The sequence below is a fragment of the Amblyomma americanum genome, chromosome 1, assembly GCF_052857255.1.
Source record: "Amblyomma americanum isolate KBUSLIRL-KWMA chromosome 1, ASM5285725v1, whole genome shotgun sequence".
Taxonomy (NCBI): Eukaryota; Metazoa; Arthropoda; class Arachnida; order Ixodida; family Ixodidae; genus Amblyomma; species Amblyomma americanum.
In genome coordinates, this window is record NC_135497.1 from 313,039,343 (window position 1) to 313,064,083 (window position 24,741).

The 24,741-nt window shown below is 48.9% G+C and overlaps 1 protein-coding gene across 1 annotated transcript; it reads left to right on the forward strand.

The window, feature by feature from the left end:
* The first annotated feature begins 1,559 nt into the window (after positions 1 to 1,559).
* Positions 1,560 to 22,229, forward strand: LOC144120177 (protein argonaute-2-like). The gene is made up of 4 exons (XM_077652602.1): positions 1,560 to 1,569; positions 10,915 to 11,318; positions 15,657 to 17,690; positions 21,844 to 22,229. Exons 1-4 carry the CDS (start codon positions 1,560 to 1,562, stop codon positions 22,159 to 22,161), a joined length of 2,766 nt encoding a protein of 921 aa, XP_077508728.1. The 3' UTR covers positions 22,162 to 22,229.
* Positions 22,230 to 24,741: the final 2,512 nt, after the last annotated feature.

The window sequence follows — 24,741 nt, forward strand, 5'->3', positions numbered from 1 at the left end:
TTCCCGCTACCTTGGGATGAGCAGCGGACCGCCAATGCCACAAAGCCGACGCGACGGTTCATGTTATGTGCGCAGTAAATGGGTGAAATCCCCTTGCTCTTACCCGCAGTTAGCCGTGGCTGATGATATGACTTCAGAGAGCACGCGATCTACGTGGTTGTACATATACTCATAATCTTCCAACAAGAGCAGTGTTACTGAGTGGTGCTTCTCATTGCTCTGTAAATCATGCAAGCTACTGCAGCATAATGCGACTATTCCTGCATGAGGAGCTATTGTTTTACGCAGTGAATGTAGCCGATTCTCAAATAATTCGCCTATTTCATGGCAGTCCCAATCACTTCACTGCAAACAGCGCTCTTCGGCACTGCCTGAGACAGGTCGTTCCTACGCGTGTTGCACTAAAGCTCATATCAAAATAACCCCAACAAAGTGGTCGCCTTGTGATCGACGTGGAACAGTTTGCTGCGATTCCATCTACTGCGATTTATTAACGCAGTGGCATTAAAGGCCCCGTTCGGCGGGAAAGCCGGCGTCGGCGTTGTGACAAGAAAGTCCGGATTGGTTGAGAGTGCCGTATCGTCGCACCAAAACCACATGACGCGACCATATAACCAATTTGATTGCTTCTTTAAGGGATCGCGTTTATTACCGAATCGGTCAGTCATTGTCAACACACGCAAAGAAGGACTTGAAGGGTCGTCCTTGTTTGTGTGTGTCCAGTACCCTTTGTTCACTGATTCGTTTGATAGAACTCAAGGAGTAGAGACTGCACACTTTTCATGTTCAGTTTTCATCCTGACAACTGTGCGCCGGGCGCTATAGGGCTCGAAGTCTAGAATCTGACGGAAACCTGTCTGGTCGGGATGGTACATGACGAAAGTAGAAGGCGCCGACCAAAAGAAAGGATGGGATGACGTTTGGGCTCCCCCACGGGAGCTCCCGAGGGGGAGCCCAAACGTCATCCCATCCTTTCTTTTGGTCGGCGCCTTCTACTTTCGTCACGCGCTATAGGCTTACACAATACGCCGGGGACAGTAGGGAGCCAAGTCTCTTCATTATAAGCTTCAGAGAGTTGGCTAAATGAATTACAAAACATCTGTCGTCGATGTACATGCGTATCAGAGGACAGGAGATGATAAAACAATGGACAGATGGGGCGTAGAAAGCTTCGCGACGAATAATCCTCGCTGTCGTCCGATAGCATTGTTCTTTCCTATACCTCATCCAGTGTTTGTTATCATAGCTACAATGTCTTTTTTTCAGCGCTATCTTGCGAGGCTTCGCGGGAAAAAAATTTGCAGTGACTTAACTTCGTTAACCCTGGAATTCAGCGAAAAGCAGGGACGCTTGCTAAGCGTCTGAGGCTCGTCCATGACAACTCCGCTACGCCCTCGGGACAGCCGTTATATTTATGTACCCACACGACCGCGTGGTTATGACTTGGTACCACATGGTCTTACGACACGCCCATCGGATATCATCATAGGCTTCAATCACCCCATCGGATGTTCTTAAGATCAAAGATCAACCCAAAGATCAGAGGTCAACTAAAGGTCATGGGTCAAGGTCAGGGGTTAAGGGTTCGGCACTATAATTGTACCGCATATGGTCATACACGGCTAAAGCGGTTGGGCTGAAGGTCGTTCAGGGTCATTCTCCGGCCTACGCGACGACTGCTTTACCTAGCGTATAGTGAATCTTTTCGCTTTAAATAAAAAAAAAAACAGAAAGCATTGTTTATCTCTGTACCTCGAGTAAAATTTTATCGCCGGAATATGGACAAGCTCTCACACCGACCAGTGACTGTGGGTCTTAGAAAAGGTGATTTTCATCCGTCTGATACTGTGCTTTCTGCCAGGCTTACCCTGCTTGCAATGGTTCTTCATGTTTCTTCTAGTAGACAGAAACTTTTTAACAGCGAAGAGAATTTTGATCCCCCCATGTCATGCGACCAGTGAACCTTTCATTCTTAGACGCGCGGAGAGGTAGCTCTAAGCGGCGCTGGCGCTTGTACCTCTTTAGGGATGGAGGAAGTCAGTAAGCTAAATCACAAAACTTTGAGCGCCTTTCAAGTTTCCAGTCTTTTGAGGGGCAAATGCCTTCCAGCGCGATTTTCACTGACCCAATTTTCTGCCCGCACTCTGCGGTAAACACTTCCATTTGCACTTTCCAGCAACAACTCTAACAATAAAATCCGTGCAATCATCATAAGGGTTGAATGAGATATAGGAATTATAACACTACATAAATCACCGCGTTTCACTATGAATGCAAGCTGCTCATATTATCCAGGTGACGTTGGAAAGAATGTTGTTGTTGTTGTTGTTGCTGCTGCTGCTGCGGCTGCTGCTGTTGTTGTAGTTGTTTTTGTTTTTGTTTTCATTAATATTGTTGTTGTTGTCGTTGTTGTTGTTGTTGTTGTTGTTGTTGTTGTTGTTGTTGTTGTTGTTGTTGTTGTCCCATCAAAAGATGGCACATACCCACACTAGGGGATCGGCCAAGAATCAGAGGCAGAGGTTGCTATTCACCTGTACTCGGTAAAAGCAAAAGAAAAGCACGCGGGAGTGAAACACCGATGGATTCTAACTCAAGAAAGGCATGAACAGAAAAGGGATGAGTTTTTATGTGAAAAAAATATAGGGATTAAATAAGAATAATTAATTAAAAGATTATTAGTGGATAGAAAAGGAAATATTGCAACACTTAGCAACACAGTCGATGAGGTTCCAGCAAGAAATTTTGAACAACGGTACAAACATCTGTGGATGTACCCAAGTGCGGTGGCGCCCAATGGTAGCAAGAGCGGGGTGCTCAAATTAAGGCCAAGATGCTGCAAGGGCTCGTCCAGAAACCTTCTTCTCAAGGAGGTGAAATGGCGACAATAGAGGCGATTTATTATTATTATTATCAATAGATCCAGGCTCACGGCAAAATGACCAGAGGGGAGGTAGCGCCAAACCAGACATTCGAAGAAACGTACAGTTGAAAGTGGCTTACTGTAGGTTTCACCAACCGGGGGACGGGAGGCCTCTCGGGAGCGGATGCCCCCGCCAAGGTGCCTCCCCCGTACGCGGAGATTACAAACTGTTATCGCGGACTAAGTTGCATGTATCCCGCTCCTCACCCCGACCTGGACAGGGCGCAAGCCGCGGCACTCAGACGCCTACTAACAAAGGCCATTCTTAGCCCCTACCAGTTATGCTTAATCACCAACGGTGAATATGACCCTGCATGCCCGCACTGTGGTGACGGGACGCATGCCACACAAGACCATATATTACGGGAATGCGCTAGCAAACCCACCCGCCGCGGTGGCTCAGTGGTTAGGGCGCTCGACTACTGATCCGGAGTTCCCGGGTTCGAACCCGACCGCGGCGGCTGCGTTTTTGTGGAGGAGAAACGCTAATACGCCCGTGTGCTGTGCGATGTCAGTGCACGTTAAAGATACCCAAGTGGTCGAAATTATGCCGGAGCCCTCCACTACGGCACCTATTTCTCTTTCTTCTTTCACTCCCTCCCTCATCCCTTCCCTTACGGCGCGGTTCAGGTGTCCAACGATATATGAGACAGATACTGCGCCATTTCCTTTCCCCAGAAAACCAATTATTATTATTATTATTATTATTATTATTATTATTATTATTATTATTATTATTATTATTATTATTATTATTATTATTATTATAGCAAACCCGCTCTGACGACACTCTTGCCTGCCTCCTCGGTGGGGGAATGGGTCAAGCTGTTGGTCACGTAAAGAAAAACAACGCAGCTGGCCCTCATCAAGCGAGCTCAAGAGGTCGCCCCCGGCTTGCTGCTACCCTGAGCTCGCACGAGCCCCAGCTAGTTCCTTCCATTTTGTGGCAATAAAGTTGTAACCACCACCCTATTGCAGTAGAACGCTACGGCGGTACCAACGCTTCTATTTTCGAATGGACGCTAGATTGAAAGCGGGTTGTTCCACCGAGAAGTGAGACGATTACTTAATAATAATTGCTTTTTTTTTGGGGGGGGGGGAGGAGATGGCGCATTTTCTGTCTCATATATCGTTGGACACCTGTACCGCGCCGTAATGGAAGGGATAAAGGAGGGAGTGAAAGAAGAAAGGACGAAAGAGGTGCCGTAGTGGAGGGCTCCGGAATAATTTCTACCACCTGGGGATCTTTAACGTGCACTGACATCGCACAGCACACAGGCGCTTTAGCGTTTTTCCTCCATAACAACGATTACTACGCCGTTTCCTTTCTGGTGGTAGTGTTTTTTTTAATTAAAATCATAGTAAAAAGGAAAGAAAAGATTTTTGCTAGCTCCTGCATGTGCCATCGATACTGAAGCACCTGAGCTGGGGCGGCGGAAATAAAGGATAGCAGACAGAATTGAGAAATGAAATGAAAGAGGTGAGGGGAGAGGAAGGGAGGATAGGGGGACAGTTTCCTTTTTTCAAAAAAAATTTTTTCTAGCGGCATAGGGTCTCAGCACTTTGCGAACTATACGACATTCGAACAGGAGCCGTCTGGAAGGGTGTTGTGGCAGCCCAATGCTGCGCCATTGGAGTTCCACCCTTATGTAGCGTTCCTAACGTCAAAATTAAAGCAAGAAACGCTGCGGCAACGGTATTAAACCATAATCTATTGCTCCTAACATAAAAAATAAAGAAAACGTCACGTGGCGCTTCCTTGAAGCTGGCGTTGCTGTGGTAGGCAGCAGTGTTCGACCCAGCGTGGCCTCTTTTCCGAACACGAGGTGCCGACAAGCGTTTAAGCTAAATATTTAAACTACACTTGCCGTTCGCGCTCATCAAGCGAAACGTGGCGAGTGCATTGCCATTCTACTCGGCGCTTTCCCTGAATTTGATAGCCAGCATTAAAAGCGGCTGGAAGTCACACGTGGCCATCGTATATAGGGGTACTGCAGTAACTCCGAACACACACGGTTCTTTACATAATTTCGCGTATATATCGAAACGGCGCCGTCGCTGCCAGGCTTCGTTCCCACGAATCACTAAGGAACGCTCGGCGCTATCTTTTTTTTTATTCGAGAAGTGTGCCATGAGGCATAAGTTGAAAAGGAAAGGGGGGAAGGAATGCACGGAATTGAAAGTTAAAAGAAGGAGTGAAGAACCGTTGCGCTGAGGTAGTCGCAGAGGTTGTTAATGAAACGATTGTCCATTGTCCACTTCACGAAGTCTCTTTCGCGGTTCCACCGCAGGCCCACCTCCCTGAGGAGCCGTTTTCTGATAGCAGCCGTCGCTGGGCACGTCCACAACACTATCCTTACATGAGCGCACTATCCTTACATGAGCGCGGTGACGCGTGCTGTCGCTATCTTGCGAACGCCACACAACTGACTCTACAGATAGCGCCCCACTAGAACCACCGTCGCTCCTACGGTCGCAGTTGATCGAGCGCACCATTTTTCTTTCAGTAGTTCCTCTCACACCTCTGAACTGTCCTTTGTTTGCACGCGGCATTGCTTGGTTACGCATAGCTGGAGCCCGTCGGCAGGCCCGTGCACTTTCCTGTATCGTCCTGTAATCGCAACAACATGGATACCTTAGGGAATGTGTAACCTCAGACATGGATGCCTGCGATGATACAATACCACCAAACGCCGGCGTTGGAGATTTCCAGCGAGACGCGTATCAGATATTCCGGCTGAGCTAAGCCTGGCCTAGCGTCGCCGACTTGAGTTTTTTTTTTCGCCTCGCACAAAGGGAGACGTCAAAGTGTAGCGGCTCCTCTTTGCCGAGCGAGTGCTACGGTTGGGACCGGCGAACCGTGCATCGGGGCCTCTTTCGAGAGCAATGGCCACCGCAACGAGTCGACATAAACTCTGAGATTGGCGCCCATATGCTGTGCGATGTCAGCGCACGTTAGAGATCCCCAGGTGGTCCGAGTTATTCCGGAGCAGTCCACTACGGCACCTGTTTCTTCCTTCATTCTCTTAGTCCCTGCTTTATCCCTTCTGCTACGGTCCGGTTCAGGGTTCCGCGGATATGTGAGACAGATATTGCGCCATTTTCTTTCCCCCCAAAACCAATTTTTCAGGCGGTCGCCGCCCCGCCGCGGTGGCTCAGTGGTTAGGGCGCTCGACTATTGATCAGGATTTCCCGAGTTCGAACCCGGCCGCAGCGGCTGCGTTTTTATGGAGGAAAAACGCTAAGGCGCCCGTGTGCTGTGCGATGTCAGTGCACGTTAAAGATCCCCAGGTGGTCGAAATTATTCCGGAGCCCTCCACTACGGCACCTCTCTCTTCCTTTCTTCTTTCAATCCCTCCTTTACCCTTCCCTTACGGCGCGGTTCAGGTGTCCAACGATATATGAGACAGATACTGCGCCATTTCCTTTCCCCCAAAACCAATTATTAGACGGTCGCCTCACATGTGGGCAGTAAAACACACTCCTTAATCCGAGACTTAACCACGTTAGCACGTGGGAATAAAATGAATCAAACAGATGCATTAACAAATAGATAGACATAAATAAAAGCCAAAAATGTTGACAAATCGCTACAGCTCTTTATATGCCGCTTTCTGGTAGCTCATTTATGTGGATCTCTGAGCTGAAACCACGGACTTGGACAAAATGGGAAATGAATGCTAGCAGCACTCGTCCCATTTTCTCACTTTGTACGCCCGTGAGCTTGGTATGCGCCTCTGTATTTTCCGAACTAGACCCTCGCAGCAAAGTAGCTTCTAGGACTACTTGGGTTTCGAAGCGGAGTCCCCCTCCACTTGTTGTCTTCGAGTTCCACAGCGCGCGTGTTCGAGACGCGCCGGGACCTTGCGTTCCCATAAGGAGCAGTGGTAAAGCGTTATCATACAATTCCCTTTGGTTCCATACAGTCTTTTTTTCTTTATGCTTTCATGGAGGCAGAAGCGCCGGCACGCGCATGACGTCTCCAAGCGTAGCCAATGACGGCGGAACACGTGCAGCTCGTGGCGTCGCATATGAGCCAATCGCAGAGCGGAAAAGGCCTCTATAAAAGAGAAACAGCGCAGCCATTTTGCCTTTCTCTAGGGGCTCGACAGGCAGTCAAGACGTCCGTTCCGTTGATTGCCAATTGTGTTTGTGGCCCCGCTATCTAAATGGGGAAAGGAAAGCGCAAAGACATGAAGAAAAACGACTCAGCTGCTGGACCTCCAGGTGCGTAGCGAATTTCCTTCCGGTTCTGTGGCCTCCGCCGCTGTCTCGTTTGGGTGCTCGATCCCTTTGTTCATCTGGCGTCACATAGTGGTCGCTTTAGGCCTAACCTCGTGGGCTACGATGATTGTGTTCTAAAGCATATTTTTGCGAGAAGGCTGAACGAAATGCACGAGCTTCGTTACCCGTTTGTTTTCGCTATTATGCACCATCGTTTTTACGTGAGCGTGAGTGACCGTGACTTGAGAGAAAAAAAGAACCTGGTTCGGTTGAGCCGAAGCGACCTCGGCAGCCTTCTAATCGCGTTAAGGTGGGTTCACGTGCAAGCAAATGAGCGAGCAGAGCGATAGAGCGGCGCGTTGCATCGAAGAATTTGCACATTTATTGAACCTCTTTCCTCTGGCCGTTAGATGCGCCGCGACCGCTCGAAACGGCTTTGTGCGCCGCGGCGGCACAAATTGCTAGCGTTTCCGCTCCTATGTGAAGTGGCCTTTGGACTGCGTACGACTTCGCGTCTCCGGTCCTCGTGGTTCGTACAGTGTCGCCATATGCAACGCCAGTATTGGGCTCGATGCCCTCAGGCTGTGACAATAGCCTTGCTTTGTTCGAACAAAGCCCGCACGCTTAGTGAAATCGCGAAGCCTTCAGCTTGCTCAAGCTCCAACCTGCGTTGTGGACAATGCACTCTTTAGATATCATTAATATTAGGCTATTTTGTTATGACAACCAACGTTTTGCATTGATGCTGCAGTCTCGGGAATACTTGATGTTGCGGTAGCATTGCTATACGATAGAATGTATGCGGAATGAAGAAAGTTACCAAATTCCAGGCATGCTACGAACGTCGGTGCTAACAGGTTATGTGAAATACCGAACTGAAGCGCATAACCCAATACAAAGGATCGCGTCGCTTCGCTTCACGTCATCTTTTGTTTTTAATTTTTTCTGAGAGGACCCATAAAAGGGGTTCCAGCCGAGCCGCGCATTTGTGACCGGCGGCGCGTTCCTGCCGTGAATGCCTTGCCGAACGTTCGCCTTGCGCACGCGCACTGTTCGTCTCGACGCTCCTCGAGCACGCGCTGCTGCACGCGTCGCCCGTGCGCCTGTGTGTTCCGTCCATGCTGCTGACCTGACACGGGACGGGTGCTGTGGAACGCTCTTCAGCTTGGTCAGTGCCTTGATCCACGGCACGTTTCCGACCGCTGCTGTCTCGTTTTAGCCCGTTCTTCTTGGTGCACAGCAACCTCTCTGCAGCTCCGCACCCCAGTCCCCTCAGCGCATTTACGATTCCTTTATGGTTTATTTGGGTTTAACGTCCCAAAGAGACTTAGGCTATGAGGGACGCTGTGGTGAAGGGCTCCGCAAATTTCGACCACCTGGGGGTTCTTTAACGTGCGCTGACATCGCACAGAACACGGGCCTCATGAATTTCGCCTCCATCGAAATTCGACCGCCGCGGCCACCGAACCCGCGTCTTTCGGGTATCGTGTTTCTGTTCATTACTCTGTTACCGTCGCATTTTTGGCTTGGGCTATCCGCATTACCCGTCACAGTGGCTCAGTGATTAGGGTGCTCGGCTACTGTTCCGGAGTACCCGGGTTCGAACCCGACCACGGCGGCCGCGTTTCGATGGAGGCGAAATGCAGAGGCGCTCGAGTGTTGTGCGATGTCAGTGCAGGTTAAATATCTCCTGGTGGTCAAAACTTTTTCGGAGACCCCACTACGGCACCTCTTTCTTCCTTTCTTTTTTCACTCGCTCCTTCTATCCCTTCCCTTCCGGCGTGGTACAGGTGTCCACCGAGATATGCAAGACGGTTACTGCGTTATTTTCTTTCCTCAAAAGCCAATTTTCAAAAAATACCTCTCCCCGGATTGTGGTCGCTATTTCTCGCGACTGCGTGTTTTTTTTGTTGTTTTTTTTTTGGGGGGGGGGCTGCCGGGTGAAGTCAAGGCGGCTTAACAGCTTGACGAGTTTGACCTTGAACCGAGGAGAAACCATGTGAGAGCAATGACGTCACTTAGCCGCCACCGTCGCGTTCATTGTGATCATTGGCATTGTCGTTCACGATGTTGCGGACTCCGTCGATTTTGAAGAAAGGAAGGGAATTGGGGAAGCGCGTTTCCCACAGCGAGCATGTGCTGACATTCTCCGTGACAGCAAGCGTTATCCGCGGCAAGGAACGTGCATTCTTTACGCCCGATATATAAATGAAAAAAATTGAAGGCTGATTCGACGGACGGTAATTCGAAAGTTCAGCCCAGGTCTCCGCAAGCCGCCAGCTACCGCTTGGCAGGTGTCGTGTTACGTTGCTAGCCCCCCTCCGGCATCGTCCCGTAGCAGCCGCCTTCCGGCTGTCCATTCCTCTCGCCGTGTCAGGTGGCGCTTCGCTCTGCTACTTCGTGCCAACACGTCACCTGTCACACTCCGTAACACGTCATCTGTCAGGTAGCATGTTACAGCGACTACGATGCGGAACGCAGGGACGGGCGAGCTGCGCCCTAAACGGAATGAAACTGAAGAAGTCACTGCAGTTGAATACGAAGCGAAAAGTTTCACCACGTTTGGTAAAGCATTCATCGCATAGGCCGGAGAATAACCTTGGGCGACCGTCAGCCCAACCACGTTAGCCGTGTATGACCGTACGTGGTACAGTTATGGCGTCGCTCTTGACCCTTTACCCATGACCTTTAGTTCACCTCTGCTCTTTGACATTGGTTGATACTACTTCTAAGCCATGTCGTGTGTGTATATAATATAGAACGGCCGTGAATGCAGGCGCTGCCATGGACGAGCCTGAGGCACTTTGCAAGCGTCCTTCCTTTTCGCTGAATTCCAGGGTTAGCCAAGTTGTTTTTTTTTGTTGTTTTAGAAAATTGTTTTTATTCTCACGTATACAGCTAGACGAAAAGCGTGCGCGTGTGTCTCAAGTATATTGAACGCGCGGCGGGGTTTGTCGTTTGCCGCTTCTTCGTTGCTGTGGGGGGAGGGCTGATCACTTTTGTGTGAAAATTAAGACCCTGCGCGACAGCTATTGCCTCGCACTAAGTTCTTCAGTGCAAGGGCTATACGACGCTCTTTGGGGGAGCTGCATGTTTAGTCGCGTTTAGTCACGGAGCATGCCATTATCGGCTTACACAGCTGTCTGAGTTGGGACGGCTGTTCCGACCTGTTCTCTCGACCACAGTATACTGAGTTTTCGGTCACTGACCATGTCAACTATGTTAACTGCAGTCAGCTGACCACTTTCACATGGTCAGTAAACCGAAGATTCATTCTGCTGACCTGACCAGACGGCATTCCATCAAACCATCGACTAAGTACTGTATACCAGATGTTTTTTCCCGTTGAGCAGACAAGGGAAGGGGACGAAAGGGGCTCGTTAAGAAATACATGACGCAAGCCAACAGTGACCGAACCAAGGAGCATAGGGAAATTTAAAAAAAAATATTTTGTGGTGTTCATCAGTGGGGGCTTAATATGGCAATGACTTTTTAAATAGTCTCTTTCTGACCTTAAACCCTCATAAAAAGCGAAACTTTTTAAAGATAATTCATTAAAAAGCAGAAGAAAAACAACCACATGCCGCCGGTGGGATCCGAAACCCACGACCTCTGAATTTCGCGTCCGGTGCTCTACCAACGGAGCTCCGGCGACGCCTGTCCAGTCTTCTGCTTTCGGCAGTGTATATATGCGTGTCGTAACGATCGATATGATCGCAAGCGCAGCCGATATATAGAGCCGGCGTTAAATTGGCATTTTCGGCTCGCAGCAGTGCCTTCGGCCAGCGGTGGCAACCAAGCCACACCTCCTGCTCCGTCGCCCGCCGGTCCCTCGTGGGTTTCGTTCGCGCAAGCACTCCAGCAGGGCGCTGCGGCCAGCCCGCAGCCGCGCGCCGTCAGCGGCGGCCCGACCACGGCCGCGGATCCCAGCGCTCACCCCACCGCTCAGCCCAGCGCCTCCCGTCCCAGCTACGGGGCCGCCGCCGCCGCGGGTTCCGCCAAGGTAGCTTCCATCAGCCCCCGGCCTGCATCCGCAGCAGCCGCCGTGAGTGGCACTCAGCCGGCAGCAGCTGCCCTACCACCGTCGCCACCAAGCACGCCGCCCGTCGCGGTGACACAGCAGACCCCCGCAGCTGGCGACCAGGCCACTTCAGGCGACGATGTCAGGATCAAGGTGCGTACTGTTTTCCGAAAAGGGCTTCATCTTGAGCCATGCCATGTAGTTCGTTTAACCTCGTTATAAGGAAGCTGAAAGTTCGTTCACGGCTGTTGCTTCGTTATATGCACTGTTGAAGGAGCTCCCGAGGGGAATCGTAATTCCTTCGTTATATTCATTATTTCGTTATAAACCATGCTGTGCATCTCGTTATGCCAGCGGTCCAAATACATTTGAACCTCTTTACAACGAAGTTGAAGGTTTCCGGCGGTTACTTCGTTATAGCTGTAGCTTTGTTATAGCCCCTGATGGCCGAGCTTCCACGTGCAATCATAATTTCTTCGTTATATAAGTTGTTTCGTATTAAACCGCCTCGTTACAAAGAGGTTCAGCTGTTAGCTTCAAGGCAAGAGGAAACCTCACCTCTCCAAAACATCGACTTAAGTGGACGGTACGAGAACCGAACTCCGGTATAATACAACTGAAGAAAGAAGCGGCATGTGCCTCTCGATAGAGGCCCTCCAGCCAATGGCGTCGACTGGTTCCCATGACGTCATGGTTACTCAATCCTCTTGGACCTGTGTGACATCTCAGGGAGTGGCATATGAAAGGATATGAACCACCGCTTGATCAGATTGACAGCGGCGCCCGGAGAATCGGCCGACGCCGTAGGCTGCAAGGCGTCCTTTGAAGTGCATCCGTCGCTTCTTTCTGGAGTTCCAGCCGACTACAGGGCTTAGTTTTTACTGCTGAAAAGTGCTGTGGGTAGCAAGCATCGTGGTAGTGCATGACGTATAGGGCGCTCTGGAAGTGAAACGTAAGATTTAGCTGCTGACAATGCCTAGATCGAGAACAACGTTTCGGAACCGCTACGGGTTCCTTGGTCAACAATGAGGAGGACAAGCCGAGTGGCTGAAATTTAAAACCGAAGTTTGTGACGTAAAGACCGTACTTAAATGAGTGGTTCGAATCAGACCGGGCAGCTGCAATACATTTCGATGGAGGCGAAGCGCTAAGGCACCCCTGTGCTTTGCGATGTCAGTGTACAATAAAGATCCCCAGGTGATTGAAATTATTCCGGAGCCCTCCACTACAGCACCTCTTTCTTCCTTTCCTCTTTCATCCTTTCCTTTTTCACTCCCTCTGTTTTCCCTTCCCTTATAGGGTGTTTCATGTGTCTGCCAATATGTGAGAAAGATACAGCGCCATTTCCTTTCCCCAAAAATCAATTTTCAATTTTCACAGTTTCTTCTGTGAGGTTCAGGGCCTTAGTCTCACCTGAATAAAGGGTGGCTCAAGCAATTGGTGCGTCGTCAGGTTTAGCCTTGGAGTTAACTACTTATACGCCGGCGGCCGAGTGTTTTGTTGCCAGCGTATGAAATATTGTTTTTAAAGTGAAAGCTTTACTGGCCACAGGTTGAGCAATTTTGCATGATTCCTGGAGAGGACGTGGAGCAGTAATGACACATGGCATTTCTCTCTTTCGCTCTCTACCCACTACTGTGCATGCCCCACTAGTAGCACTGAGCCACAGGTGTTCCACCTGCCTTTCCTCAAAATCCAACTTTCAATTTTGTTTTCTCTTTCCTCTTTCCCTCCCTCCTTTATCACTTCCTTCTTGGGGTGGTTCGGTTGTCCACTGAGATATGTGAGATGGTAACTGTGCGATTTCCTTTCCTCAAAAACCAAAGAAAACAAGTTAGTGGAAGGACTTGGTAGAGTTCATTGGAGTTCACAATTTTGCAATGACCATTCATTTTCACGAAAGGAAAAGCGCACAACCAGGAAAGGCGCACAACCGGCTCTGCGGGACAGTGGAGAGCTCAATCTCGCTTCCCCTTTGTATATCCTGGATTAGCTGGGCTAATCCAACCCGCCGCGGTGGCTCAGTGGTTAGGGCGCTCTGCTACTGATCTGGAGTTCCCGGGTTCGAACCCGACCGCGGCAGCTGCGTTTTTATGGAAACAAAACACTAAGGCGCCCATGTGCTGTGCGATGTCAGTGCAGGTTAAAGATCCTCAGGTGGTCGAAATTATTCCGGTGCCCTCCACTACGGAACCTCTTTCTTCCTTTCTTCTTTCACTCCCTCTATCCCTTCTTTTATGGCGCGGTTCAGGTGTGCAGGGATATATGAGACAGATGGTGCATCATTTCCTTATCCCAAAAAGCAATTATTATTATTATTCCTATTATTATTATTATTGGGCTAATCGACATTAACTTTTCTGGCGGGAGGGGGGGGGGCGGAAGGAAATGGTGCAGTGCCCCCAACCGCCCCCGTAAGGGAAGGGACAAGGGTGGGGGGAGTGAAAGAAGAAACGAAGTAGTGCCGTAGTGGAGGGCTGAGGAATAATTTCGACCTCCTGGGGATCTTTAACGTGCACTGACATCGAACAGCACACGGGCGCCTTTCGCCTCAATCAAAACGCAGCCGCCGCGGTCGGGTTCAAACCTGCGAACACCGGGTCAGCAGCCGAGCGCACTAAGCACTGAGCCACCGCAGTGAGTGCATTGTCTTTTTTATTCACGCGTTAAATGCGCTTTTTCTCCAAGCGAAATGTTGCACTGTCGAGCCCAAACTTCCACTCTGACAAATTGATGTTTCCTTGGGCTGTAGCTGTTGATTCTCATAAATTACGCGTCTGCACATTGTCAATTCATAGAAAGATTCCCGTATGTTGCTCATCTTTCACTGTTAATGAGCGGCTGGTGCGTCTTTCCGACCTCCACGAATGCCGAAATTTCCACTGTAGTTCCTTGTGCCGAGCTTCGGTGCCGGGCGCCGGTTTGTTTCATCATGAATAATTAAATTTTTCCAATTTTTTTCACCCCAATCGGGACCATTTCTGTGGGCCACCTTGGACATGTGACGTCACCAGCTGCATGCCCGTCGATATTTGCTCGGAGATTGGTCAAGAAGAAAAAAAATAAGACCTTTGTTTTTGGCCATTTCACACAAACAGTGGTCTGTCGCTTACAGTCTCCAGTTTAGTCAGTCAACGCACCGAGAGGTTCTGTGACAGTATGCATGACGACAAGCCTCGATCTCGGCGTCATACTTGGGGAGAAACCGAGTTTTGGTTTCGGCGTTCTTTGTTTTTGCTGGTTTAAAGGGCTTCTACTCAGGATTTTGAAAAACGCTTTTAAATGCACAGAGAATTGACTCCCAAGAAATGTTATGCGAATAGGAACACAATACCGCGTCTAAAACATTCAAACTCGCCCACAGTTGCCCTTTGAGTGGTTCAGAAACCTTGGAAGAAATACTTCAGCTCTTGCGCTATCATGGGCTGGGTTCCCTGAATAAATAGATTAAGGCACAGAAAGAACTAGTACTTACTGTCTCGCTTTTGATGCACACCACTACCACGCAGTCCGTTTCCTTGATTTTGCAATCGACCCGATCGTCCCTGTCATATGTGCTCAAGATAGCACAAGGCTTTGAAATACGTTCCGAGGAAAGTACAGGGTAGGTCAAAAGTTCCGAGGCCATAGGGTCTGCTTTTGAGCTGTATAATCAGGCAGACATGACACACCCAAAGACTCAAAATATCCGTAGAGGGCGGAAGAGGTATCGTTCTATACTGTGCAAACCTTGATAGTTTTAATCGCACCTTAAGTGCCACGATATACCGATGAAAGCAGCAAGCCCTGTGACCCCGGAACTTTTGACCAACCGTGTACATAACCTCCCTCAAGTACTACGAGCTTTCGTCATAAACACCTGAACCATATATTCCTACATTGAGCACAGAACCCACAATCCCTAGCGAAGGTTGGCGAGCTCTTTCCAGCGATTTTTTCATGCCCGCGCATTTCTCCTCCTTGCGCTCCTGCGTATTTTTGTTTAGATGTGGCTGTCAGATTCAGAAGTATGGCAGCTACTGTGGCCGCTGCCAATAATAAGTGTCGTTTCGGCGGTTCAGGAAGCCCTCCCCCCCCCCCCCACCATTACCGGGAAAATTCCCGAACGCGTCTGCAGCCAGCGGTGGGGCCGAGTGGGTAGGGCTGGCTGAAGAGCGCCTACCTGTGAGCATGAAAAGAGTGATGAAAGGAGATAGAAAGGCTAGAAGACGCTGAAATTTAGATATTGGCTGCAGATAACTTCGCTTGCACAAAACATTTAAGACATTCTCAGGGGAGGATATTAATGTTGAAGCGCCGTCCTTTAATAGGCTCGCTACAACACACGGGGTGCAGGAGGCTTTCCCCGTTAAGACTCACCGGAACCGGTCCTGCACTGTAGTTTAGATCGAAGACCATTCGGCCAAACTTGTGTGACGCTCAACACACGAAACAGTGCGTGCATACTTACTTCTTCATGCCCTGCTCTAATTACCACCAATCACGGCGCAGGAGCTCGAGCGAACCCTGCCCTCTCACTTCCCGCGGAGGCCCGCCCACGGCCAGCTGGGCCGGACCATACAACTTCTTGCCAACCACTTCAGCATTGAGATACCGACCGGCAGCGTCTACCACTACGACGTCGACATCTCCTCGGAAACTGCCAAGGAGACCAAGGTTCCTGAGCAGAAAAACTACCGATGCCTCAGTACAAAGATCAACAGGATAGTCATCGAGCTCGTAGTAAAGAAGTACCGGCAAGACCTGGCCAACTGCATCCCGGCTTTCGATGGCCGCAAGAACCTGTACACGCGCCGCCAGCTCAACTTCCGCGAGCGGACATTCACAGTCGACCTCGAGGAAGACCAGAGAAGCCAGAAGTTTATCATCAAGATCCAGTATGCAGCCACCGTGAACCTGGATGCCCTGCATGGCGTCTTCCAAAAGCGCGTACAAACTGTGCCCCAGGAAGTCCTCCAGGCCATCCACATCGTCTTGAGGCACAGCCCCTCGATCAACCTTGCGCCGGTTGGACGCTTGTTCTTCAGACCGCCGGGACCCAACGAGCACAATGACCTCGGAGGAGGGCGGGAGCTGTGGTTTGGCTACTACGCGAGTGTTCGACCCGCCCAATGGAAGCCCATGCTTAACGTCGACATGTCAGCAACAGCATTCTACGAGTCGCTTCCACTGGTAGACTTCATGTGCAGGTTCTTCAGCGACAGCCGGCGTGTGTCGACACCCGCGGACTTACGGTCATTGCGCGACAACCAGTACGCGCGGCTGAATAGGGAGCTCAAAGGACTCCGCGTAAAAGTGACGCACCTTCCGTACCCGCGCAAGTACAAAGTGGTGAAGATCACGAGGGAAGCTGCGAAGGACATCTATTTTGAATCAGAAGGTAGTCAGATCTCCGTCGCCGACTACTTCCAGAGCCGGTACAGGCGCTTGTCGTACCCGAACTTCCCTTGCGTGCAGAGTGGCAGCCCGACGCATCCGGTCTACATTCCTCTGGAGGTGTGCGAGCTGGCCGAAGGCCAGCACTGTCGGAAGAAACTCGAGGAGAGTCAGACCGCCGAGATGATCAAGCGCGCGGCCAAGCCGCCAGCCAAGCGCTTCCTAGAGATTCGTCAGTCTGTGCGCGACATGGTCAGCACCTCGGACAAGTACCTGCGAGAGTTCGGCGTCAAGATCAACCCCGAACCCACTCAGGTTGTGGGCAGAATTCTCGACCCGCCGTCTTTGGTTTTTGAGAACAACAGCATATGCAAGCCGCGTGACGGTACGTGGGATCTCCGAGGGCAGCGCTTCTACAAGGCGATGTCGATGACACAGTGGATTGTTCTCAACGTGAGCCGCTTCGCGCAGAAGGACTGCCTGGACAACTTCATCAAGATGCTGATCCGCATCGGCCAAGAACTGGGCATGCGCATTGCGCAGCCGCTTGCGGTCATCACGTTCGACACAAACCGCAAGCCCATGCGGACCGTTCTCACGGAGCAGCGCAAGCAGCACCCGCAGTTGGAGATGGTTGTGGCTGTGATCACAAAAGCCACGAACTACGCTGAGATCAAGCAGGTGGCAGAAACTGAGCTCTCCCTCCGCACACAATGCATCTTGGACAACAACGTGGTCCAAAAGTGTAACGCAGCGCTCATCCAAAACCTGTGCCAAAAGATCAACGCCAAGATGGGCGGCATCAACAATAGTCTCCTTATGCAGGAGAAGCCGAAGCTATTACATAGGCCCGTGATCGTCATCGGAGCAGACGTGTCGCACCCATCGCCTGGAGACAAGATCAGGCCATCCATCGCCGCGTGCGTCGGAAGCCTAGACTCTGTACCGTCCAAGTTTCACGCCACCATTCGGGTACAGATTGAAGACTCCAAGGCTAAGGCGTGTGTGGAAATTATCAAGGACCTGAAGGACATGATCAAGGAACTGCTACTGGTTTTCTACCGCACCACCGGGCACAAGCCTCTTCGGATCGTCTTCTACAGGGACGGAGTGAGCGAGGGGCAGTTCTTGGAAGTCCGTAACCATGAGGTAAGCAACTGCGCCTACTACAATACTGTGTCCACTAAACTCTCATCTTGTTAAGACAGCTATACCGCATTCAATGCCGCTAGCGTCATTGAATAACCTTTTGTCTTATGACAAGCGGACTTCCTGTGCATATACGTAACGGCACCGAATAGATCTCCACAGCGCTACAATTTCAGGACATTCGGGACATTCATTTCTGGAGACGTCTTCTCGCTGTTAGTTGACGTCAGCTTGATCGTTTCTCTTCAAAAGGTGGTAAACATCCAAGACTGAGGCTTGTGGTTGGGTTTTGTGCGTGCCCGCTCCGTGTCTCACCCCTTTTACGCACGGGCGATATTAACGGCTGTACAGTTGACCGTCCGTTGAACTGAACGACAGTTAGAGGTGCTATACCAGTTTCACAAGGTCATGTTTAATGTCATTAATTACTTAGTGATCAAGTTTTAACGCCATCGGAACAGTGTCACGCGCTCGTATTTAATGGCATTAGACAGACTAACTGCTGTTTGCGACCTACTGAGTTCGCCACAACTCATTCGCCAAAGCAGTGCATACTCTTGTCCCCATTCCGCATGCAGAAAGATATGCAACTTTTTTTGTGAAAAGTCACTATCCTGTGGATAATGGTTTATTCATAAAGAGCACCATTTTTACCAGCAATTCTGAAGCAATGTTAGCCAGTGAGCTGGCACGCCAGTTCGACTTTTACGACTTGTCAAGCAAGAACAGTGGCATTTTCTACAAATTTATTTTTATATTATATTTGAATGACATTGCTGAGGTTCTGACTCATTGACACTGTTTATATTCAGGTGATTTTTTTTTACTCCCTTGAAGGCGTTATCATCACCGTGACTTATTTAAATTTTGTTTTCTTTCTTTCTTTATTTTTTATCTATTTAAAGACACCTCACAGGTCTCCGCAAAGGCATTGTGTAAAAATAAAAGGGGGGTGGGGTCAAATACAGAACATTGCGCAAAATATGTTACAAATAAAAAAATAGTAAAAGTGCAGCAAAACACAAAAAAAAACAGGTGAGTTCAGATAACATATCGCAATTCACAAAAAGGGATAAAAGTAAAAACAACTGCGTCATGAAACAAAAACAGGGGAAATGCACGAAGTCGAGTTATACAAAAGCCAAAGAAAACGTATCAGGCACAAATGAGCAAAGTTGCGCATCCACGGAACCAAAGAGGCAATAGGTCTCAAGCTGCTGAAAACGAAGTTGTACGAATCCGGAGTATATAAATGACGTGCTAACCGTTATCAGCGAAGTGTTTGGGTAGATGTTCGCTAAAGGTGTCATGATTAGCCTGCTTTGCGATGCAGTCCGGAAGATTCTTCAAGAGACGGATGGCACGCGGGAGTGACCAGAAGTTGAAAGCATGTGTTTTGCCATAAATGCGGCATAGCTGTAGTTACTATGTAATCTATGTTATAAGTAGGAGGGACGTTGCAGATGTGCTGGCGGTGAATCAGTGGCATGGACGTATTTGTGAAAGATGGATAAAAGGGCAGTCTTGCGACGGATTTGCAACGGATGCATAGAGCGAAAGTTTGATCTTAAGTTTGGTTTAAACTAGACTGATAACTGCAATCTTGCGAAATGAGACGACAAGCCCCATTGAGGACAGCTTCCAACTTCTCTCTTAGATATTTCTGATGAGGTGACCAGATGGATGAAGCGTACTCTAGCTGCGGTGTGACAAAAGTAATGTAGGCTTGTTCACACACGTGAGGGGTAGTGCATTGCAGGTTACGGTGAATGAAAACTAGTTACCGGGAAGCATTAGCGAAAGTGATGGTTATGTGTTCAGCCCAAGAAAAGTTTGGTGAAATATGGACGCCTAGATGCTTATACTGCGTAGTCCGAGCCAATGTATCGTTATTATTGTGGTATGGAAAATTCGAAGTGACTGATTTTCGGCTAAAAGTAATTATCTTACACTTAGAAATGTTTAAAGTCATTAGACACGTTTTACACCAGTCGTTTATGCAATCGAGGTCACTTTGAAGTTCAAGGTGGCCATTAGTAAATTTTATTGGTGAATAAATAATGCAGTCGTCAGCAAATATGCGCATATAAGATGAGATTGTTGCTGGCAGGTTATTAGTGTAAATTAAGAATAGTAATGGACCGAGGAGGCTTTCTAGTGCCGCGCCCGATGTAACATCGGAAACAGGAAATTAATAATTGTTAACAGCGGTGAACTGCTGGCGATTAGAAAGAAGACTACGGACCCATGACAGAGTTAAAGAATTTAATTTGAGAGCACAAAGCTTAGATATTTGTCGGCAATGTTCTACCCGATAAAATGCTTTGGCAAAGTCCAAAAAGGTGCAAGTCGTCAGTTTCCGTGCGAGTGTTTGTTAGTACTTTTGAAAACCGGTACAACCTTTCCTATTTTCCAACCGGTGGAAACCTCACCTGTAGATATTGACTGCTTAAAGATATGAAGGAGGATGATGCTGGAGACAGAAATGGCATTTATTTAGTACTTTCAGTTAATTTCATCAACCCCAGAAGAATAGGGTACTAGGCTATTTATCAGGTGTACTAAGCCATAAAGTGTAATGTCAACCGGTGCCATGTACGGGTAACCAAAATCAGGGTACTTACGGCATGTTAGGATTATCTTCTTGGTGAAAATATATGCGTAAAACGAATTAAAAGCTTTAGGACATTCAGCATCGAAGTAGGGGGCGCTGTGAATATCATGTATTGATATATCATTACTGACACTGTTCGGACGCATTGCTTTGAAGGGCTTGCTTTTATTGTTCCTAAGTAGCGCCGGAAGGGCTTTTGAAAAAAATATTTATTTTTTTTTGACACAAAGGCCATAACAACACAGCTTTAGGTAGGTTTTATATTTACCCCGCGTGCAGGGCGAACATTCGTGCTTTGCATTTTTGTACAACCGTTTTTTCTTATTTCTCATTTGTCGATGCTTTCTTGTAAAGCAAAGCTTAGATTTATGATTTCATAGCGTGACAAGCGGGACACGTTTGGCTACAAGTTAGGCGAGCTTGTCTCTAAATTGAACCCGCGGTTATCTAATACTGCCCTATATTGAAAAGAGGGCGTCAGAATATTATCAGAAAACATTTGAATTTCGTCATTGATTGGATTGTAATCTCCTCTGTTATAGTTGCGAATCTGTAATATCAATAAATCTGCCAATAAATTGTAATGTCGTTAAATCTGGGCGTGTAGCGCCAGCTCCGAAAATAATGGCATAGGCAAACTTAAGGCTACAAACATCTGTGGTTATTTCTAGTGCGCGTGTGGCACGGGTAATAAAAGGCAGCGCCACCTGCAGTTGAGATCTCAGCTCAGTAGGGGGTCGCAGTAGGGGGTCGCAGCCAATGGTGTAGACCATTTCTCATGAGCCTCCTAAGGTAGCCATGTAGGAAGTCGAAAAAGGAAGGGGTTAGTCTCCCCCCTCACAGTAGAGACTATTGTCATTGTCACCGCGCTCGCTGCATTGTCCACCTTGCAGGTTCGTGAAAACCAGCCGACGCCATTTACTGGAAGGGGGTCGTTTTACGGGGAAAAGCGGCTTCATTCTTGAGTTGTATCATTGGAATTAGTTTAGCCACAAAAAAAAATGCCGCGAAGTGGCACCAGGAAAACAACTGCTGAGCGGTGAAGCCGGGCGTCCGTCTACTGAATTTTCTTGGCTCTGTGTGGTTGTTCACTGACGGCATACTCAAACGCCACGCTTGCACAGAAACTTTAGTTGAGTGAAGTCAAATAGTAAGTCAGTGCCTAGAGTTATGTATATAAACCGATCATGTGATCCAGAATGTGGACCGCGTGAACTCAATTTAGCGGAGTGTGCGAGTAACTGCAGCTGACTGCTGTTCATTTCGGCGTTGGTTGGAAAAGCTGCACTTCCGTTGAGCCGAACAGTTGCTGAAACTGCTCGTTTAACCAGATTACAACCGATAATAGCGTTGCTAAAAAAACGCTGCTCTTCGCCATAGAGTTTTTCCCAAACGACAATTATATAAAATAGGACAGCAGAGTTCGTGAAGGTCCAAAGCGTTTTGTTTACATTCTGTTTCAAGTATATATCGTGATTCGTCGAATGGCCTTTAAACCCTGACCAAGTTGTTCTTTGTTTCCGCTCTCGAATCTCTCAGGTGAGCGCCATCCGGCTGGCGTGTGCGGAAATGTGTCCCACCGAGACCTACGAGCCACCGCTGACGTTCATCGTGGTCCAGAAGCGACACCATACGAGGTTCATGCCCGCCAACGACCGCGACGGCGTGGGCAAGTTCCGCAACGTCCCACCAGGCACGACCGTAGACTCGGTGGTCACGCACCCGCTGGACTTCGACTTCTTCCTCTGCAGCCACTTCGGCATCCAGGTAGGCGACCTCTTCTCCGCCCTTGTTGCTATTGTCAGCGGGAAGAAATGGTCCGCGGTGTTTTCGTTTATCAATTTGCGGAGGAAATAGTCCGGGCGCCGGCGTCGCCACAGTCGCGTCGCGTCTTTAGTGCGCTACAAATACCAGGAGCGCCTGCGGTGGAGGCCTTCCGCAGCTTGAGGAAAGGGAAGCATGGCCTCCGAGATCACCTGCAAGCGACACCGTGGCGGAAGCATTCCGCTTCACATCGAGGCAAACAGGAGCGCTATGAGTGACTGTAACGTCATCGTTCGACCTTGAGGAAGCGGTAGCGGAAGCTGCGCACGGGGGGCCTTATGTCCAGTGCAGATTGATGCTGTCATACGGATGTGGTCATTAGTTTTTCTTTTCAGGATGGCGTTTGCTCAGACAATGAATGCATGGGGTTGGGTGAAAAGAGAAGCGCTTGATGCTCGCCTGGGCCTGCTTGCTCGTACGTTAAAGCGGGACGCGACTTTGCAGTCTCAAAAAACGGCCAAAAAACTGATTTTTTAAATAGTCGTGTCGGCTTGTATGCCTCGTTTTTTTATGCTGTACCGAAGTCGGGACAGCGACATAGATGACGATGACCGACCAATGCGCTGATGACAGCCAGGCAGGAAATAATAGTTATTCACGGTATTTATCGGCGCGAGGGCATCTAAGGCCAAATAAAGAGAGAAACATGTTGTGCATGCAGCATTAAGAGCAAGGCGAGCACGTGCTGTGCTCATAGGCACTGCCAGTTTTTTGTATATTGCGTTTAAACACTCTCCTTCCCACGTAATGTGTGCTAATAAAATAAGTGTATTCAAACCGCACACACCACCCCACATCACATCGCACCACAAGCAGGACCACACCGCACCACCACATACCACGATGCGAAGCGACCCAGCCCGGCATGGCACTCGGAATCTGGGCATGTGAATAACTTTACTCCTTTGCGCTCCCGCAGGGCACCAGCCGGCCGGCCCACTACTATATCGTGTGGGATGACTCCAAGTTCAGCGCGGACGACCTGCAGAAGCTCAGCTTCTACCTGTGCCACACATACTCCCGGTGTGCAAGGAGCGTGAGCATCCCGGCCCCTGTGTACTACGCGCACCTGGCCGCCTTCCGCGCAAAACACCACATCGCCAGCAAGCTGGAGACGTCAGGCGCGGTCAGCCAGTCGTCTGAGGGCGGCGGAGACGCAGTGTTGACCACTGCCCAATACGTGGAGGCCGTCAAGGTGCTGGAGGAACTGCAGGCCTCCATGTACTTCGTGTAATGGAGGAGGTTCTCCGCTGCCCCTGCATTCCGGTTACGGTGAGCCTGGAGGAGTACCACTGACGTCATACCCAACAGTTCTGGAGAAAAGCATTTTTGAACGGGAACGCGTTTAAAGGCATTTGCAGGGAGGGTGTTACATAGGGTATAGGGAGGGTATTATGAGCGCAGTGTTCCTCATATTTTGTAAGATTCTACCACAACGATCAATATATCCCCAACCTCCCGCCTGCAGGCTTGCATTTTTTGCTATTAACGTTTTTGCTACAGTCCAAAGCATTCCTCATTGGTTTTCTATTACAGTCATAACTGCTCGATGCGAGCGATGGAAACAGTATAAAAGGAAGCTTCTTCCAGATATCGGACGAATAGACCTTGAATATTTCAATAACAGAATCTTACAGTTTCCCAAATTTCTTTTTTTTTTGTCCAAGAATGTTGGACACTTGCGCAACACGTAGAGGACAAGATATACGAGACACGAAGTGGACATTTACTCACGTTCCTCTTGGCGTATAGCAACAATTTTTAATGCGTTTTGTCGGAGTGAGACGACTTAACTGTGAAGTGCTTCTCCGCTCACATTCAGGACTGCTGCTTCGATTTCCTCCACGAAGAAAAAAAATTAGTCGGTTGTAAATTCTTTTTGTGTTACCTAAACAAGAAGTTTACCACCAGACGAAATTAAAACCGAGAGAATTTTGATCCAAATTCTGTGATCGAAATTTAAAGTGTTTCAGTTTGGTTCATTGTAAGCTACACGTACATCACAGAGGCGCAACTGAACAGGGACATGAATACACAGCGCCTGCCCTGAGTTGTGTGGCTTTCACGTGCTTGTTTAATTGCGCTTAGTTCATCTGTGCATCTTTTATGAGCGCACAACAAAAATTTTGCGTAAAATGTAAATGCGCCTAATATGCTTTTTTTTTGTCTTGTCCTAACAAAATGTTATTGACCACTGTCCGGCGATATTTTCTCTTTTTCTCGCTGCCTGCGCCCCGACTTGCTATACTCATACATGCTGTACATAGGGCAGGCAGAGGAGAACGTAAACCAAACTTAACAGGATTTGTGCTGCTTGAAACTATTTCGTAGCTGCACAAAAATGGGATCCAACTTTAAAAAACCGCAGCCTTCGCGACGTTCAACTGCATAGCCGTCAGCTAGTTGTCAAGCCCCGCGGGTGTCCCTTTACGACAGAGAGAGGGAGAAGCCCTTTAACTTAAAAAAGAAATTTTAGCTGGCATGCTACACTCTAAACACAAATATACGCCCATATGGGAGTAAGGGAGTAAGCTGCCTTCTAGCGCATAGGACAGCTTACTTCCCTTTCCTACTCCCTTTTTACTCCTTTCTGTTTAGAGCATACTCTGCGTG

Bases quoted from the DNA above. Each gene is read 5' to 3' on its own strand.
- LOC144120177 (XM_077652602.1), top strand. The intron at 11,319-15,656 runs GTGCGTACTGTT...ATCACGGCGCAG, and splicing joins GCGACGATGTCAGGATCAAG to GAGCTCGAGCGAACCCTGCC. The intron at 17,691-21,843 runs GTAAGCAACTGC...CGAATCTCTCAG, and splicing joins TGGAAGTCCGTAACCATGAG to GTGAGCGCCATCCGGCTGGC.